Here is a 21,057-nt window from a genome sequence, read left to right on the forward strand (position 1 = left end):
GGGGGGTCCACAGAATGAGATCTGTGGTACTATGATTTCCAAATGTAAGCATTTAAGCTGTTTCTTCTAAGTAAGTATGGGATCACAGGACATCAATTTGCCCGTTGACGGCCATGCATAAAATTCCCATAAGACGGAAGCTTACTGAATTCTAGTCCAGGGTAGGCGTAAACCCACGAGGATTTGTCGTGAGGTTCGATTTGTTGTGTAGGTTGGATCGTCCCGATTTCAAGCCCATTTATTTCTCCCCCATATAATTCGGCTTTTGGGAGAGATAATTTCCCACGTTCTGGATCCGTTCTTGGTCCACGATTGCAAATAAATAAATCTTATTTATAAATTATTTTCATTTTTAATTTAGTTTTGATTAAATTCATTTCTATAGGTAAAAAGGGCCTGGCTCTTGAATAAGTATAGGTGTCCTGGATAAGACGGTAGCAACAAGAAGGAAATATGATCCAAAGAGAGCCATCGATTGAAAATTGTTGAGAAACTTCGCTGATGTAGAGCTTCTTGCCATATTGATCTTAGGGGTGTATAATAGAAATTGTATCTGGGGGCGGGAACACACACACACACACACACACACACACACTGCTTTGATGAAGTCAATTTCTCGTCACGAGGCCAAAGATTTGAAATATCCCTTTCCTCGGGATTCAGCCCGTTTTGAATGTTTCGCAAACCGAGAATTGACCGTATTTGGAATCTTGGAACCCTTATTACCCCCATGAAGACAGGCCCGTCTACGGACATGGCAGAAGAGCAACGCAAGCCAAAAAAGACAAGTCCAAATCTACGGACTTCGTTAAACAAACCAAGCGAGCAGATAACTTGGTAGGCCAGCGCAAGAAACAGCCGACCCAGCCCCGTCCCGGGAACGAGGGACCAAGGCAAAGTTGCTCCCCGAAGTCAACCGTTGGAGGTGCCGGCGTCGCAAATGCCACTGCCGCTGAGGATGAGGGAAGCAGCGAACACCATGAGTCCAGTCACATGACGCAGGAAGAAACGTCGTCGTCGGCATCTTCGTCGACTTGCACTGACTCGGACTCTGAATCTTCGGCTAGCCTTACCTCAGCCCAGGACTTGTTCAAATTCGCAAGGGCATGCATGCAAGATATTGTTCAGCGCAACTCCAAAAAAGATAAAAAAGCGATTCTTCAGCGCTTCTTGAAGGAAGCTGGCAATATAATTGCAAAATAGACGGCGAAGGCCTAGGAGCAACGAACAGCTCCAAATTAACTGAGCAAACTTAAGAGTTTGCAAAATCTATCTTTTTCTTCCCTTCCTTTACCCATCTTTCTCGAAAATATTTTCTAAAAAATCCCATAAAAAATTTAAAACGTGATTTCTAATAGAAATACTAGAAATAGCAAAAAATTTATAAATATCTTCTTCGCCTGTCCACTACAATTCTTTTTTAATAATACTAATTCTATTCCTCTTTATAGCACTGCTTCTGTCATCTAGCGCAGTGGTTCTCAACCGGGGGTCATATGACCTCAGGGGGGCCCTAGGATATTCCACGGGGGCCACGGATGAAAATCTGGCAAAAGGGGAGCCACGGCTACTGATACGGTAGCCACGAAGAAGTTTGTGGAATTAAATTTTTTTAGTCACTCTGACTAAAAAAGTTTAATTTCAAACAAAAAATGCATAGAATATATTTTTCGCAATTTTTCCCCTATTCAAGTAACATTAACATGAGGAAGGAAATAAAAAAAGTGGTTCATGTAATCTCGGTGGGTTTACGACTTGGAGGTGATAGTAGGCCCTGACACAAACTATAGAAGAGGTTTAGAGCAAAATGGAGTAACTGTAAAGACAAAGTTGTGTGTGTTCGAAGACTTTTCATTCAAAGAGGGCTGCCATAAAGAAAACAGACAAAGATTTGTTGACCATTCATTGACATATTTTTGAGTGCTGGTAGTAAATGCTATCAAAGAAGTAGATGGGTGAGAAATGAAAGCCTGTGTGTAAAAAAAAAAACCATCGTTTTCATGCAATTACAGACGGATAGCCATCTAGTTTAGCTCAAAGCTATCTTCAACAGGCACTGAGTGGTCTGATCATTGATCATTTTTGTCGCACCACGGTCATTTTCTGCATACGAGGGCTAATTACACCCCGGGACCTACAATTTATTGCCGATTCCGAAAGGCAGGCTTGTTTCTTATACTCACCGAGAGGTTGGTGCGCTAACCCCTCGATGGGGGACTCCGAGCGGTAGCAATTTTTTGCTGCGGTCAAGTCGCCATTTTTTGTTGTACCCCTGTGTCAGGAAAGTTTTCTGACAAGGACGAACCGGGTATCGAACTCGCGGCACCTCTAAACCTGAGTGGTCTGATGGGGAATATATTTATAAAAATCGAATAAAGAACGATTGCTCTGGGGTATTTTTTCAATGAATTTTTGGGGAGGGGGTGTGCCAACACCCATTGCCTCCACCGAAAAGAAATAAAGTCGAATTCAGTTATAACGAACTCCAAGCGACAAAATCATACATGAGAAAAAATACCCGCGAAATTCAATTTTTCACAACTACATTGCTGTATAACTTAAGAAACTGTAATTGCATAAATTTGCTTTTGTGTCTCAATCGCAAGTGTTCATATGCCATTCATTTCAATTTAACAGGAAAAACGTGATTTTAAACATATTTAAGACGGTCTTAACGTCATTTGGTTTGCTGATTGGTTTCTATATGCAATCCAAGCAGATAATGTATTGGTCTGTATCTGTCAAACTAAAATTTGTGGTTTTTAGTGTTGATAATACGCATGCAAAACCAATTCAGCGACGCATTTTTCACAATCTTCAAAAACCTCGTTTTATTTGATAGTTGGAAATGATGTCTGAATGCCAAAGATTTGGAGTTCGAGTCAAAATGAAAATGCCAAATAATTGAAATTGTGCTTCGTATAAATGAAATATTTTAATATTGAAAGCTATATATATATAGAGGTTAATCGTAACCGTAGTCAAACATCTCATAAATGTGAAATTTTGTCATAAAACTGAGTGTAAGGCCCGAATCCCCTTGCGCACAAGTGGAATTTCGAGGCATTTACGCACAACCGAGCCCCTCTTGGCCATTTTTCTTTTTTTCCCCCCACCCTTTCTTCCTTTTGTTTCCTTCCTAAATTTATAAAAGTAAAAAGGACATAATCATTATAAAAAAGACTGTTTTCACATCAAATTGCAGATTTTTTTGGTGGGGATACAGTCAACCCCATTATAATGAACTCCAAGAGACCGGAGTAATAAAGAAATTTCGTTAAATTTCAGATTTTTATATTGTTCCTATGTAAACTTATCCGGGGGGATTAGAAAAGTTTTCTTTAAAACGGTATTTTTTCCGTTATAACGGTATTCGTTGAAACGAGGGTCGACTGTATTTCGTCTCGAAGTATTTTTTTACGTGTATATGCAGACTGCATGGGTAACAGGGCGTATGGCACTACTTGCGAGCAGTTAGTCTTAAAGACATACCCAGCTGGAAAAAGTATCCAAATCACGTGTCCAACTCAGATATGCCATTCATGTTGTAAGGGGTTGTATAGTTATAAAATAAAAAAAAATAACAACTTTTTACACCATCCCCGTGTGCCAAAGAACCCAATTAAGAAGTTGTTGCTCTGTCTTTTCCGATGCCAACGTTTCTAAGTGCAATATTCACCGAGATATGCGAATTCGAAAAATTGAGGAAATTTGGGGAAAAAAAACTGCATTAAATGCTGGTAAAATGGTTTCCTCGCATCTAATGCTGGTTTTTTTTTCCAACTTTCTTCGAATATCTCAGTGAAAATTTGAACTTAGGCACGTTGAATTTTTTTGTCGGAGACCAGGAAACAAAACTTTCCAATTGGGTTTTGGGGCACAGGGTGTCCGCATAAAAAGTTAACATTTTTATTTTAATAACTATGCAACCCCTATCAACATGAATCAAATATCTGAGTACAACACATTATTCGGGTAATTTTTCCTACTAGAAGTATGGCTCTAGGACCAATGGTTCGCCAGTAAAATGCCATATGCCCCGTTACCTAAGCGTCCTGTATATTAAACATTGTACGGACTGTTATGTGAAATATTGTGTTGTGTTTAAGCCAACTCGCACGTTGCTTCGTTCGCCTGCGAGAGAGCGGTCACATTATGAACCAAAAATCCACTTGAAGGTAGCTTGTCACACATCCAGTGAAATATCAGATTTTCACCGCATCGAAATTCAAGTCAAAAAATTTATAATTTTCTTATTTGAAAATCTGATTAGGGGTCACTCAAGTATTACGTCAGCATCGAAGGGAGGGAGGGGGTTTCGGATTTGCTGACTTTTGATGATAAGGGGGGGGGGGGGGTTTGAAGGTTGCTTACGTCATCAACCACCCCTTTTTGAAGATATAAAATATTCTAAGCTGCTGACGAAATCTTGCTGACGAGGGAAGGGGGGGGGGGTCAGTGTTTCGCTGACTTTTGCTGACAAGGGGGGGGGGGTCAAAAATGGCTGAAAATCTGCTTATGTAATACTTGAATGGCCCCTTATTTATCTTTTCCGATGGGCTTGAAATCCTGATAATGAATCATTATTATGTTCATATGAACAGTTTTGTCACTGCGTTACACAATGACAAAATCCGTATATACCGGGTGACTTGAAATGTTACGCCGTCCGCCAAAGCAGTTTTTTTTTTTTTGCCTTGTAGCATTTGCAGCGAATTCACAATGGCACTAACAATTTTAAGGGAATTAAAATTAATTTAATAGTACTAGAATACACTTTAAGACATTCATTTTTGAAAATATTGTTGGTACAGCTACCTACTTCAAAATCAGAAGTGCCTTATGTGGTGATGACGAAGCTCAGGTATAGAAAATTAAAGTCTTCATTCAACTTTGCTCCTTATAAAGAAAGCTTATAAACTGACCTGAAAGATCAAACTTCCTGTTCAGTAACTTTTCAAGACCCAAAGAGAAATCCAAAACAAAGGACGTCGACACAAACAGAAGACAGGTAAGATCGTAAAAAGTGAATTTTCCCACACTCCACTTTATAGTAATGTGCTGCCATCTAATGTCAAATTTAAAAGTGACTCATGTGGTGATGATGAAGTTTAAAGTAAAAAAACTATATTCTTTATTCCGCTCAGTTCCTTATAAACAAAGCTCATGAACTGAACTGGAAATTGAAACTAAAAGTTCGGTTATTTTATTTGAGCATAAGGAGACGTCCAAAACAAAGAACCTCTGAATGAGCAGACGACAGAGAAGAAGTCGGTTCCCTACAAGCTAAGCTCCCAAACAGAACTGGAAGTTCGAACTGCCAGTTCAGTTATTTTTTCAGAACACAAGGAGACGATCAAAACAAGTAACCCGGCGAGAAGCAGACGACATTACTGGTCGGACTTATTACTGGAGGGAGAATCCAGCCACCGCGACTGCAGCGACATCAAATGCAAGGAAATCGCGTGACTCGGTCAAAACAAACTTCTCGCCTGGCAATTTTTCCAAAGAAATGTACAGTTCGGTCTCTAAATATTGGGTTTTAAAGATTTAAAAGAAGGATAGAGAGAAGAACTCATTTAGAAAGAGGTGAAAAAAGATTAAATTATTTATTTCATTAATACCGGAATCATTTCTTTCATAATTTCTTGAATTTTCCTTCATTATTATTTGAATATTCTTTCATTAATTGTAGAATTTTATTTCCTTCATTAATTATTATTTCTTTCATTACTTCTGAAATAATTGCTTTCATCAATTCTGGATTTGTTTCTTTCATTAATGCTGGAATTATTTCTTTTATTAATGCTGAAATTATTTCTTTCATTGATTTTCTGATTGTGATATCTCATCGAATTCTGGAATTGTCTCCTTCATTAATTTTGGAATTATCTCTTTTTCATTAATTTTGGAATTATCTCTTTCATTAATTTTATTATTATCTTTCATTAATTTTATTATTATCTTTCATTAATTTTATTATTATCTTTCATTAATTTTATTATTATCTTTCATTAATTTTATTAATGTCTCATTAATTTTATTATTATCCTTCATTAATTTTATTATTATCCTTCATTAATTTTATTATTATCCTTCATTAATTTTATTGTTATCTCTTTCATTAATTTTATCATCATCTCTTTCATTAATTCTTTCACTAATTTTCGAATTATCGCTTTTATCAATGCTGTAATTCTCTCTTACATTAATTCTACAATATTTTCTTCCATTAATGATTATAACTTTCATTAATTTTGAAACTATAACTTGAAATTATAACTTTCATTAATTTTGGAATATTCTCGTCCATGCTGTGAAATTATTTTTTCATTTTTTGTTTTATACTCCTATTTATGCCATAAGAAAATAACGCGGGGGGGGGGGGGTCGTGTTTGTTTTCACCGAGTCACGTGATGTTCCGACGGAAGATATTGGGGGACACAGTTCTCAGCACTGCCAAGGCGGAGACCACCTACTCTCTCCCACGGATTATGTGGTCTTCGGATAGGGTTACCAGATTCAAAACTGAAAAAGGGGAACGCCTGGTGCGAACCTTAGGCAGTGCCGTCTTAACGCATGCGTCCCCCCCCCCGGGCCGTGCCCGAAGTGCCTCAAGAGAAGAGGTGCCTCAGAAAAACGAGACGTAGTTTAATATTTCGAGAATTTTCCAGGTAGGGCCTCCAAAAAATCCCTTGGCTCGGGGGGGGGGGGGGCTATGATGCTATTACGACGATCCTGCCCGTCAGTCCTACTCTTGTGGAAGTCATGGAATTCCTGTAATTGATTCCTTTACTTCTATTAATTTACATTAATTACACAAAAATAGCAATAAAAAATTCGAAAAATGATCAAAGTTATCGAATTGCAACGTATATTTGATAAAGAGATGATGAAGCGCTTTAAAAGTATGACAAAATGTTATGGCTGTTCAATATGGTTCGAGCCACGATGAAGTGTCAGCAGGTGGACCACGCGCTAATTATTATTAATGATCTACGAATTTTATAAAATTAATTTAAATGTCATTCTCTCTCAATGGGTCGTGTTTGATTACGATACAGACTATCAACGCGTTCATGAAATAATGAAAAAAATTAGAGTAATAAAATGCGTTCTTTCTGGAAAAAAATTTCCCTCCAAGATTTATGTTCGCAACTCGAAAAGTTTGTAAGTCGGGAACAACTACATAAAATTTTTTTAGAGGGAGCCGCAAAAATTTTTTTTTGCATTGGGCCGCGAAATTCTTCCGAGTCCGGACCTGTGTCCGATTTTGAATTTAAATATCTCAGGGAATAATGCAGTCAAAAACATGTGATTTTTTTGTTGGACTCGGAAGAGAAAAAGCAACAACTGTCTCATTGGAAATTAGAGGGGGGGGGGGGGGATCGTACAAAAATTTAAATTTTTTATTTCGTGTACACTGTATTTTCATCCTCAAAACTCGTGCAGGGTGATTTTTGGTCATATTTTGAGAATTTTTAAAATTATAACCATACCGCTACGACGAACGGTTGATGAGATAAAGGATGTACCAACACTCCAAGGAGAAACCATTGAATCTTATAATGGCCATAATATTACCAATAGGCAGGGCCGCAACTAGGGGGGAGGGCAGGCGAGTCTGGTGCCCTGGGCGCATTACAAAAGGGGGCGCAACTTCAACCTATCCTTCAGCATTACGGGGGGGGGGGGTGCCTAAATGAGTAGTTGCCCTCGCTAACCAAGTATCCAGTTACGCAGTTGCGGCCCTGCCAATAGGTATCTTATTTCTGACGAATCGCCGTTATATTGGGTACTTTTTCTTTTAGATAAAATTGTCAAGTTTGTAATTTACACCTGGTAGCATTTCTTTTACTTCTATGGATTAAAAGTACACAGTTGATCCACTAATGACACATAAAAATCATGTCCTTATTCTGTAGAACTTGGTTTGCTGCATGGGGGCCCATCTGGTCACTTCTGGCAACCAAGTGACAATTAGATCTGGTTTCGATTTTCAAGAGTAAATATGCAAATAGGTAGGTAGGAATATTTAGCATGGTAGTAGTTCCTCTCTCAGAAAAGTCGCTTTGTTTGCGGGCGTATGATAATGTTAAGACAGTCCCGGGCGGGCTTTATGAAAATTGTGAAAAGCTAATCGAAAAACTTGGCAATAATGTGAAGTCTAGTTTTCAATATAATTAGATTCTCATCTTTCGTGCCATTCTTGTGATAATGACCTCCAACAATACAATCAAGTGTTCTTACAATTTTAGGATCTTCTATCGGAGGATGGATGCTGAAAAAAAATCGTGCATTAAAAATAAAATACCATATGATATCTTTTTGGTGGTGCCCCTTTAGTACTGATACCCTAAGCACGTGCTTATTTTGCTTAATGGTTAATACGGCCCTGTGACTTTCTCTGGGATGAAAGTTCCGAACAAATATTTAAAAATTTTTCACACGTATTTTAGTTCATTTTTTTAAGTTCATAGTATGGCTACAACATGGACCTATATCCTTGATACATTGTTGAAAACGATGTGAAAGGTTGAACTTTTCAATTGTGATTCATTTCTGTGTGGCTACTCCCTCATTACTACTTTTATCCGCATGAAGAGAATAAAATTAATAAAACTGCTTGCTATCACTTTTTGTGATTTTCATCACTACAAGAATGCGTATTTTGGAAGCTACAACTGACATTTTCTCAACGAAACCATAATAATTTACACAAAAATAAACTAATTTGAAATAATACAAATTTCATCCAGTACAGTAACTTGATGACATTATACCGTCTTCAAGCTCAGAATTTACATTGATTGAAAATAATTTGTTATATATATATTTTTTTTTACTGTATTCTATTACGTTCATTTTGCTCTTTCGTTATTTTCATAAATTGAAAATTAATCAAATAAAATTCAAACATATTTATATACTTCAGACAAATTTTGGATAACTATCTTCTAATGGAAAAACGGATGGGGGGGGGGGGGGAGTAGAAAACTATTCACGTTCGCTAGAGGGGGCCACAGGAATGAGAAATGGTTGAAAGGGGGCCATGGACAAAAAAAGGTTGAGAACCACTGATCTAGCGGCAGCATTTAAAACCTTTACTTCTCCAATTTGTCGATAGATGGCAGAAGCAGTTCTATATCAGAGTAATAACAATGTAAACTGCGATAATTTTTCAGTAATTCTAAATTTACATCAATCCTTAATGCTCATTAGTTATGTGATTTCTTTTCTTGAATTTTAAATTTTCATCACTTTAAATTAGTTTTCTTAATTATGAATTATTTTTCGAATTATTAATAATTCGCTCTTGCGCATCTCGGACGGGCAATACCACTGTGAGAAACATGGGTGCCCGGACAAGGGGATTTTTTAGGGCCCCCTCCATTACCCAGATGAAAGTGATTCACCAATTATCCAACACATTAACAGTTGAATGTGTGGAAGTCATACGTTTCAACCGCTTACGCTCAAAAAATCACATTGCCGTATTTTTTTTTTATCGCGACACACTCCCTAGCATTTCCGACCCTCGGGCTGAGCCCATATGGGCCCATACATTAAGATGAAAATGAAACTCATCCCTCAAAAATACATAAAACCCATCCTATAGAGTGGATGGGAATCTTTTATGCTACATGGACCCACCCCTGTTCCAACAAAACGGACAGGGACCTATCTACAAAATATTATTCAATATATAATAATGTAAAAACAAATGAGTAAGTAATTCTTTCATGCAAGGCTGACGGACCCATTGAAACCTCTCCAACAACCCCCCAAAGGGGCTCATCGATCCCTTGTTAAGAACCACTGCTAATGAGCATGATAAAAAAAAAACAGAACGTTGCAGGAAATGCAGACATAGGAAAGAAAATCTCGTAGTCACCAATATACCAATGGCCCTCTAACTATCCTTGATAACGTCTATCTCTAGCCTTGATAATGTAGGACAAAGCACGAATTCAAGAAGCGGCGTGCGGATATGTGCCGTATCTCAACTTCGAGGCGCGAATACGAACCGTGGCAGCACTGAAAATACATTTCCAGCCCAACTCCCTAGGTAGTAAATTGCCCATGGCGATAGACCTGAGTTGTGCTCGGATTGAAAGAAAGAAGGATATGTGCGTGCGGTTGCAATATCTTGCCAAGTACGCATGTGTAGGGACACGCAAACCTTCTACGCATTTGTAAGAGTACGTAAACAGGTAGGAAATACGTATGCCTTCGACGTATTTCTAGGAACATACCTGTCTGTCACGCATTCCCAGGAATACGCAGGACCGTCTTAACAGCATCGGATTTCTAGAAACACTATTTAACATGTATTTCTAGGCACCTGCCAGCTTCTGAGCACTTTAGACCCCCCCCCCCCCCACCCGTGCCTGTCCTTGCCTGGGTAGGTCCACGCGTTCAGAAGGCACTGGGAATACATACGCCTACTAAGCATTTTTCGGTTTTTCTGGCACACCTTCTGGGGGTAAGCATAACTTCTACGCTTTCCTAAGAATTCGATATTACATCGTTCAAAGACTACTCATACATTCTATAGAAGTATATGTATAATTTTCATACCTTTCTAGGAATACGCTAGCCTCCTACGCATTTCTGGGAGCCAGAACAGCAACTAGGAGAGAGCAGGGCGCAAATTTCCCCTATTTACCTCTCCTTCAGCATTACAAGTTAAGGGGGGGGGGAGAGGGTTAAGAGCCAAAATACGTGGTGCGCGGTAGCCCAGGTCGATAAGATACTCGCCTAAAGTACCAAAGGATGTTTATAGGTGTCGCGAGTTCGATACCAGGTTCGTCCTTGTCAGAAAAACTTTCCTGACACGGGTACAAAAAAAAAAACATGGCGACGTGACCGCAGAAAAAATTGCAACCGCAGGGAGTCCCCCGTCGAGGGGTTAGCGCACCAACCTTTCAATGAGTATAAAAAACAAGCCTGCCGTTCGGAATCGACATTAAATTGTAGGTCCCGGTCTAATTAGCCCTTGTGTGCAGAAAATGACTGTGGAGCGACAAATGATCAAATAATCAAAATACGTGCTTGGCTGACTAAGCGGGAGCACGCACACTTTCTAAGCATTTGTAGGAAAGAGAGAGAGAGTTTAGCATACCTTTTACGCATTTCTGGAAACAAGTAACCCTCTATTGCATTTGCAGGAGTCAGCATACCTTACATGCATTTCTGGAAACATGCCAGCTTCCTATGCATTTGTAAGAGTTAGCATGCATTTCACGCATTTCTGGGAACGTAACATTTCCGGGAGTACGTACGCTTGTAAGAATTTGTAGGAATGCACACACTTTTCACGTATTCGTAAGAAAACGCTATCCTCCTTCGAAGTTCTGGGAGGGCGTATGCCCTCTTTTTTAGGTGTTCGCGTACCTCTCAAGAGAATTTCTGGAAACACGCTAGACTCATGCATTTCCGAGAGTGTGCGTACACTTTCTATATAAACATTTGTAGGAGTTTTTGCTACGCATTTCTGGGAGTACGTACGCTTTCCAAGCAGCAGTAGGAGTTCTCATACCTTTCACACATTTGTGAAACACGCCTCTTCCGCATTTCTGGGAGTACGTAAGATTCTAATCATTTGTGGAAATTCACATTCCTTCCACGTATTTGTAGGAACACGCCAGCCTCCTACGCATTTCTGGGAATTCGTACTCCTTTTGAGCATTTGTAGGCGTTCGCATATCTTCCATGCATTTCTGCCAGTACTATACTGTAAATAAAATAAATCAGTAATGTTAGCGACAAATAAAAAAAGAGCTGCAAGACGCTTCTAAAAACAAAATAGATTCAAAAAGGGTATCCGTCAGTCACAAAGGTAGGGAACCATGGATCTAGGGGGTACGCATACGTTACCTATGCATTTTTAACTGTCATTTGAGGTATTGAAAATAAGGGGAACCGCCGTCAGATTGTGGAAACTCGATCCTAATGAAGTGGCAAGTGTCACTTTTCTCACGTTTAATCAGTGAACACGTGCTTGCTTTCAATCGACTTCTTTATCACGTACACGTCAAACTGGAGACTCACATTACTGTTAAAGCTTTCATCCGATTCAACGTATCGAAATGGGGGCCGTTGCAGTGTTCGTGAGTTTAGGTTTGCTCTTCTGTCTTTCTTCAGGTAAGCACTGAGCACATCATTTTGTACATGGACTCTCATACGATCGAAGGTTTCAACGAGTTTTGGTTCCCAGTAACAGCCAATTATTTAAAGGGCTCTTTGAGCATGGTTCTCAGTAAAAAAAAAAAAAATATATATATATATATAGGCCTATATATACAGTCAAACCTCGTTAATGAGTCACTCTTCGGAGAGCAAAAATATGACTTGATAAGCGGAGTGACTCGTTAAACGGAGTAAGTCATAGCTGTTCCAATTCCTGCATGAGGATAATTGGAACTTCCAAAAAGTGATCCGGTAGGCGGAGTGACGTGTTAACCGGGGGACGCACTAACGAGGTTTGACTGTATATTCATAGTGACCGCTGTTATCGTTGTGAAATGGCTATTTCCTAAACCGTTGGTTTAAGAGACAACTTTCAATTATCAAAAATGTTTCAAATGACGTCGTACATTATTCTAAATGACATTCAAATGAAAAAAAAAAGGATTAATAAAACAAGTTACAAAATTTAAATTTCTATATGGTTCCCCCGGCCCGCGACTTCCAATTAAAAAATGTTTACTCTATCTCGTCTGAGGCCAACAAAGAAATTTCCATGTTTTTAAGTGCAATATTCGCTGAGATAATTGAATTCAAAAGCAGAGAAAAAAGGGGAAAGAACAGCATATAAACTAACGGACACAACACTCCTATTCAATCATTAATGCTTCCTTCCCTTTTTCTTTCTCTCTCTCTGAATTTTTTTAAATTCAAATATCTCAGTGAATATTGCACTTGTTGGCCTCAGACGAGATAGAGTAACAACTTTTTAAGTGGAAGTTAGAGGTCACGGGTTGGGGGGGGGGGACCGTATAAAAATGTCAAATTCTTTTTATTAATAATTATCTTCATTTGAACGGCATTTAGGATAACGGGCGACATCATTTGAAACATTTTTTGGCTCTAAAACCAACAGTTCAGGAAATAGCCATTGAACAACGATAATAGTGGGCATTATGTATATGTCACGGTGAAAGCCAATTCTGAACCCGATCATTTCTTTTCCTCACAACGATGATACTGACACGAGCAGGGAATTTTTTTCCCCTGAATATTCTGAGGGAAAATGGACTGCTTACTAACGTCACGAGCTGAGTGCGGAGGCCTTCTATCTCTAGGAGTTTCTGCTTAGACTCGGTGAAAGTCCGAAATGAAAACGTTTACAAGTTTTTTTCGGGCTTCTACCATTACTTCACCTTGGTAAAACCTAGGTCTTACCGGTAAACCCTGTGTTTTACCAGTCTTCGGGCTTTTACCGTAACATATATACAAAACTGAGTGCTATATAGGCTGTCCCAAAGTCAGGGCTGTCTTGAAAGCATCACGGGCCCCAGGGCCAAAGGATTTTTCTGAGGGCAAATTCTCGAAAATCTCAACCAGATCTCAATTTTTGGGAGATTCCTTTTCTCTTGAGGCCCCCGGGCCATCCCCGGGTGGACCCATGCCTTAAGACGGCACTGCCCAAAGTGCTTTCACAGCGGATCTCTGAAACAGTTGATTTTAGAAACATATTTTCAATTACAAAACGTTTCCAAATGACGCGCGGTCACTGAAAACGTCTTAAATTTTAGGTCGTATACATGAAGAACTAGAAAAAAAAAATCAAATTTTTAATGCAGACCTTGCATGCTAAAACATTCAACTAGTGAAATGTAAATGCGGCTCTGAGAAGTCATTTACAAAAAAAATTCATAATTTTGTATGCTATATTAACGGAGATACCTGACTTTCAAGTTTTCAGTATTTGTCGCCAATGGGTACGGTTCACAAATTGAATTCGAAGTTGTAAAAATTCTCTGTAAATGTTTTACAAATGATTTTTCAGAGCAAGTTCTACATTTCAGTAACTTGATTTCGTAAATTAATATTTTCTTTTTGGTGACTTTTCACAGCTGACGGAGATAGAGAAGCGCTGTATGAATGTGACTTTTCCGAAGATGACTGCGGGTTCAATAACTTGCCACATTCCAGCGGTAAATGGGAAAGGAAGAGCATCGACATCGGGGAAAAGAAAGGTTCGTATATCTTTATCGTAAAAGTTGGTTGTAGAGAAGCTGGGCAGAGAGACTATTTGACCGTGCACATAGTGCGGCGACCAAGAGGTACAGGAGCGCATAACAGAGACTAGCAGCAAATGCAATTGTATATTATTTTGTTCTTCATTGCACATATTCGAGGAGCGAGACAACGAACAGAAAGTCCCCCCCCTTTTTTTTTCTTTCCCTCTTCTGCGGAAGAATCATCATCATAATCATCACACCCTTACATTTGAGAACGTCTCCGGTCATTTTATTTATCTTCCTCCTCTTTTACTATGTGCGGACATCTCTTCCTCCACCCATATGCATTTTTTTCTTCCTAGTCGCAATTCTTGGAACTCGTTCCTCTTCGCTCCACTATGAGTACAGCCTCAGAGGTGTACAACCGGTGTTATCACACCAGGCTCACGTTTTGTAATAGCCCCCCCCCCCACACACACACACTCCAGTAAATTTATTGGAGGCTTCCACAAATTCTTAACTTATTTCTTGCATTAGTTTTGAATTTTCAACAATTTTGGATTTTTTTCCATACCGTTAACTCTAAATTATCATCAATCGCGGAATTATAAAATTAATTAATTCTGAATTTTCATCAATTCTGGAATTCCCCCGCCCTCCCCCAGTAAATTGTGAATTTGGAATTATTTCTTTCATTAATTTTGAATTTTCATAATGGATATGCAATTATTTCTTCTGGCTAGGCCTGTCCAGTAAACGAACTACTTGTTTCATCTTTCTGTCTATCACCATTACCAACTTAGGCCGTTTCAAATTTAGAGAGAGTCCGACTGTATTTCGACAACGAAAGATCATTATTTGACTTTTAACAGGTTACGCCATGGTCTTGGAATCAACGGATGAGACGTCCGTAACGGCCATCATGCAGTCTCCTTTCTTCAGGACAGACGGAACCGAAATGACAATGTGCGTCAGTTATGAGACGTATATGACTGGAGGCAGAGCCAGTAACAAAATCCTCATCGATGCTGGCGGAAACAGAGTCTCGACTTCTGAAAGTGTATCTGGAACGGTGCATCCTTGGAAAAAGCGTGTCGCGACACTGAGTGTCGCAGAAGAATTGAAGGTGAGTGTGGTTCCAACAATCTCATCCGGGCACAAGAAACGCCCCCCCGTCCCCGTCCGCCATAAGAAAAAATTGTACAGGGTGTCCTGTAAGTGCTAATGCGGCCTTTAGCTCATCAACCGTCAGTCATAGAAGTATGGTTCCAATTTAAAAAAATGCTCAAAATTCCTTCAAAAATTACCCTGTACCAGTTTTGAGAGCGAAAATACACTCTTGTACAAAATTAAAAGAATTAGCGTATTTTTTCGGATTTCTGAAAAACTAGGGAACAGATTTTAATGAAATTTTTACGAATACACAGTTATAACAGAGAAAGAGGATGTCCCATACAAAAGTCATAGTACGCACGCATGATTGTCAGTAAAGCTCCTCATTGTAGGAATGTCCAAAATCCACGTTTCGAGATCGAACCGAAAATGAGTCTAATATGGAGTATGCCCCCCCCCCCCCTCACAGTCAGACAGGTCGCACGGCGTGACGGCATACTGCACAGAAGGCAGTCGAGGAGTCCCTGTGGCAATCGGTCCCCTTCCTGCAGCAACGCAGTTTTCAGTTCCGGGATGGTTCTCGAGGGGAATGTCGAGATGCAATTGCCCTCCCAAGAGAGTCCCAGACATGTTCTATAGGGTTTAGGTCAGGAGATATGGTTGGCCAATCCACACGCCGAATGTCCTCACTTTCCAGATAATCGTTGACCAAGGTGAGCCCGATGTGGACGAGCGTTGTCGTCCATGAACAGGAACCGAGGGCCAACTGCGCCCCTGCAAAGTCGAACATAGGGCTCTAAGATCTCCTCTCTATACCATCTAGCAGTCACGGACCATCTGCCAAACACATGGAGGGGTGTGCGGCCGTCCAACATGATGCCTGCTCAGATCATGACACCTCCACCACCATAGTGGTCCATTTCCCTGACGTGGGAAGCATGGTATCGGGTACCAGACTCTCTCCAGATGAGTGTACGTCGTGAATCAGTGTCCAGGATGAATCTTGACTCATCTGTGAAGAGCACGGTACTCCACTGGTCCAGGGCTTATGTTGTCTGCACCATGCTAAACGCGCTCTCCTGTGTGCTGCAGTTAGCGGAACGCAAACACCGCGTGTCTCTTCTGGCATAAAACCCTCTCTCATGAAGTCTTCGGGCAACAGTTAACTGTGAAACTCGAGTTCCAGTAGCCAGCATGCAGCTCACATGAGAGCTGTGATGTAGCAGTCCTGTGGCAACACGCTGGAAGTCCCAAATAACGAACCTCATTGGTCATCGTGGCTCTTCGACCACCTTGTCCAAGTCTCCCCGATATGGATCTAGTGTTCTGAAACTGTTTCCACAAATTGCAGGCCACACTGGACGTAACATCGAGCTCCGTAACCAACTGCACTTGTGATTGCCCTGCCTCCAATCTACCGACGATTATTCTCCATCTCATTCCGTCATCCATACGTTTGTGGCTACTTATTTTGCCTGATAGCTTATAAAATTGACCAAACTCTGGCGATAAACACAGCGGATGTCGCCGAGGAGTACGAGCACTCGAATCGTGGAAAACGCCTCGTGCCTTTATCATCCCCCTCCGTGGTCACAGCTCCGCCCACACGCACGTGTACGCTTACGTATTCGGCACTGAATATTTTCATACTCCTTCGGTGGAATTATTAGTACCTTTGGTTCACAGTACTTTCGGTGAAAATAGACACAATGTGCAAATTCTCTTAATTTTGCACACGAGTGTACAATGTGTCACAAAATAAAAATAAAAATCTAAATTGTTATACGGTGCCCTTGCCCTCTAACTTCCAATTAAGAAGTTGTTGCCCAGTCTCTTCTGAGCCCAAAAAAACACCACGTTTTTGATTTCAATATTCGATGAGATATTTGAATTCAAAGATCGGTGATAAGTTGGGAAAGAACAGCATAAAGTAACAGACAGCGCTTTTCCCCCCTCCTTTTCATGCGGTTTTTTCCCAATTTTTCTCCGATTTTCGAATCCAAATACCTCAGTGAACATTGCACTCAGAGACGTGGAATTTTCTTTGATGGCCTTGAGAGAGAAAGAGTCAGGGCAACAACCTTTTTTTAAGTGGAATTCAAGAACACAGGGGGATCACATAAAAAATGTGGACATTTTATTTTATGACACACTGTATTTTCCCCCTCTTAAAACTGGTACGGAGCGATTCCTGAAGACATTTCGAGCATTTTTCAAAAATGGAAATATATATATATATATATATATATATATAAAACTATCGTCAATATGAAATATAAACAACAAACGCCAATGGGCAATGAAAATTATAAACAAGATTATAAGTCTATGCCATATAGTCTATCTCATAAAGAATCTAACAATCGCCAGTTGATCTAATGATTGTCAATAATTAATATAAAATTTCGAATCGCAGTGGATCAGCTAATCATAGTCATCCATGTTTTTACATTATCCAGCTTCTACATATCAGTTCGATTGTCGGCATCGGTCTTCAGTAGTCATAGGTTCGCCGTCGTCAAGTTGTGTATCCTCACCCGACTGCTGCACCTTCACGCGGGCGTCAGTAACTCCTCTTAATTTGGACGTACTCCATCGTACTCCATCACCTGATTGCAGCCCTCCCTTGATGGCACATACCATAAAAATAATACCAATGCAGAGCCGTGCGTATTTACAGACTTATAGCCCAGGGCGGCAAATCTTGAGGAACGAGTGGTCAAGAAAATTATGCAGTAGAATGAGAGAGGGGACGGCAAAATTTTTATAGGTCTCAGGTGGTGAAACCATAAATCGGTCTCTGCCTAGAGAGTGAGGGTCAGTGAGTCACGCTGGGAGTTTCCAAGCATGTGCGTGACCATAAGGGTGACCTAGAGAATGTAGCACCATGCCGGTGAGCGAAGGAAAAAGTGAGCTAGAGTGTGTGTGCATGCGTGTGAGTGACCACTCACAGTTTGCTCACTTGGTCAGTTATTTCCTCATTCACCCACTCATAGCAGCACTGACCGTATACAGCACTTAACTGTGCATTCGAATCGTAAAAATTCGTTTGGGGGAGGATATATGAATATATAGTCATGCTTGTTTTGTGTTAAATTGATGCTGCGCCATCGTTCTTCCATATTCTGAAGTGGAAATGGCAAATGTCTGAATTTTCGTGTTATGTAAATATCGTGTTGAAGGTCTGCCTGTTCTCTGCGGAGAGACATTTTCAGATGGGAGACTGGCTTGGATTCATGTTTAAAAATTGGAAAACCACAGAAAATCGACTTTACCACTAGTGTCAAATGGGTTTGAACCCGAATCCTCGCGATGATAGTCCAGCACGATGCCCACACGACTTTATAGTGGCATTCACTCAATATTGCTCATTCACTCAATATTGCTCATTTACTCGCTTACTCAACAAGTCGCTTAATTGCTCACTCATTGACTCAGTTGCTCACTTTCTCACTGACTGGGTTTCCCGAACTGTTGTCGTGAAATTTTCCCGGCGGGGCATTTTCTTTTCGGTGAATTTTTCTTTCGGTGAATTGTTTGTTGGTGAATCTTTCCAGAGTCAGTGTCGTCTTAACGCATGGAACCACTCAGGCACGGCTCCCACAAGGGCGGGGCTGACAGGGCTCCAGCCCTGGGGTCCGGGACAAATACCATCATTTTTTGATTTTTCATGCTATAAATTCACTATAGCAGGGCCCGTGAAAAGTTCGGCTTGGGAGCTCCTCCAAAGATTTCAGCCTAGATTCCAGGATGTGGGGGGGGGGGGGCGTGCCCGTGGCCATAAGTGAAGAGGGGTTTCATGAAAATGAATCATTTTTGAGAATAAGTATGTGAACTGGTAACGGTGAATTCCAGTAATTCTTTGGAAAGTGCTTCAACCTCAGTAGGGACCTCCGAAAAATCACAGCCTGGGAGGGGCCCCACGCTGCTCTTATGACTGCCCTGTACAGCAGTGAGTTGTTTGCCGTTTAATCTTCGTATCGGGGAATTTTCCTTTCGGCGAATCGTTGGCGGTGAATTTTTTGGACACATTGGTCTTTGTTCTCATCAGTATTCCTGTTACAAATGTAGGCAAAATAGGAATAATGACCACGACGGGAAACAAAAATTTACTGTCATACATTTCAGTGCTACTTTTCCGTAATTTTAAGCGAACAAAGACTAAACTCGTTACTCTTACAGACCCAGCAATCGTTGCACCAGACGACCCTGGCCTGCCTAAAGGTACTACACACGTAACTGCAAGCATGACAAGCATGCATGTTCAATCTTTTTGCACAACTTACCCCTTTCACCTTCACACTGTATAAGCCTGCTTGGACAGAAATTTTGATTGTCAAGCTTTCAGTTACATTTGTAGGCACCTTACGCTGCAGCCCCTGTTGATAATAACAACGGAGTAATCTTCACCTTCGCTCTGGCAAATCGTGTAAGATCATGCACAATATATATTAATTTATTGAAATTTTGAAGTTCATTTGAAATAAGTACATGAAAAATATTTCTAATTTTTCACTAATTCCATGTTTTTTTTCACAGGCCAGTTTCGATGGCACGGTTCAAAATGGAAAAATTGCAATCACAAACTTCAGTGTTAAAACTGGAGTGTGTTAAAGAAACCCCCAGTGCGGTGGTAACAAGGCAAAAATCCATGTGAATAAAAATTAATGCTGAAATCTCTCAAAACAAGAGTGCATTATTTTTGTATTACTGAAAGACTCTGACGAATAAATGACACTATTTAGTTATATGCGGAGGGGGGGGGGGGTTCAGAATTTCAAGGGTGTTGCATTTAAAAATTTATAACACATCTAACAAACAGCCCATCAGCATGGGTTAAGGAACGGGAAGTCACGTGTAACCAATCTCCTTCGCTTCTATGAACACGTGACTAAGGCTTTGGGAAGGGCAAAAACGAAGATGTTTTCATCTTCATTTTCAGAAGGCATTCGATCGGGTCCAACATGGTGAACTCTTAAAGCGTTTACATGAAATTGGGATTGGAGGGAGGGGCAACTTGCTGAATTGGACAGTATCGGGGTTGAGAGAATAATCACACGGGAAAATGGTGAACGGGGAATTCCCTGGTTGGCCAGGTGTCACAAGTGGAGTTCCTCAAGGAAGTGTCATTGGCCTCATACTTTTTTCAATTTTTATCGATAAACTCGATAATGGTATTGTACACCCACGCTGAGTTGGCCTCTGACTACGTCATGAAATGTCACGATGGGCGATTCCCTGTATCTCCTTTCGGTAAAGGAGGGAAAAGGAGCAGTTTGACATTTTCCGTTGACGTCTTTTGCTCTCCCGTTTCCCTTCCTTGGAAAATGAGCCCTCCCTTCGCACGTCATGGTCAGACGCCAACTCAGTATGGGTATATAATATCGATGAAATTGTTAGAAAATTCGCTGAGGGGCGGTAGTCGGCTAATGGGGGTAATCGGGGGGGGGGGGGGAGTGATAGGGAGTTGCTCCAGACCAACTTAAACAGGACTACAGCATGGGTAAATGAATGGAGCATGACGTTTAGCGTTGAGAAGTGTATGGGTCACTCATTTTGGTTCAAAAAACCCCCGTTTCTCTTACGAGTTGAATGGTGTCAGCATCCCGGATGCAATTAGGACTAGGGTCACCGATTTGGGAATTCCCATTGACGAGGGGCTTAGGTTTACAAATACAAATACAAATATACAAATACAACGCCACAACAGGCAAATTGCCCAACGAGGTGGCTGACTTAAGAACATCATGGATCC

General features: G+C 40.5%; 1 protein-coding gene across 1 annotated transcript; it reads left to right on the top strand.

Moving 5' to 3' along the window:
* The first annotated feature begins 12,043 nt into the window (after window positions 1-12,043).
* On the top strand, window positions 12,044-19,990 carry LOC149068629 (uncharacterized). Its single transcript, XM_089250710.1, has 4 exons — window positions 12,044-12,147; window positions 14,082-14,204; window positions 15,062-15,315; window positions 19,842-19,990. The coding sequence occupies exons 1-4, from the start codon at window positions 12,093-12,095 to the stop codon at window positions 19,914-19,916; spliced, it is 507 nt and encodes a 168-aa protein (XP_089106836.1). The 5' UTR covers window positions 12,044-12,092; the 3' UTR covers window positions 19,917-19,990.
* Window positions 19,991-21,057: the final 1,067 nt, after the last annotated feature.

Source organism: Pholcus phalangioides, unplaced genomic scaffold (genome assembly GCF_987345545.1).
Source record: "Pholcus phalangioides strain wild (caught in Gottingen) unplaced genomic scaffold, Ppha-v1.0 ptg000024l_1, whole genome shotgun sequence".
Taxonomy (NCBI): domain Eukaryota; kingdom Metazoa; phylum Arthropoda; class Arachnida; order Araneae; family Pholcidae; genus Pholcus; species Pholcus phalangioides.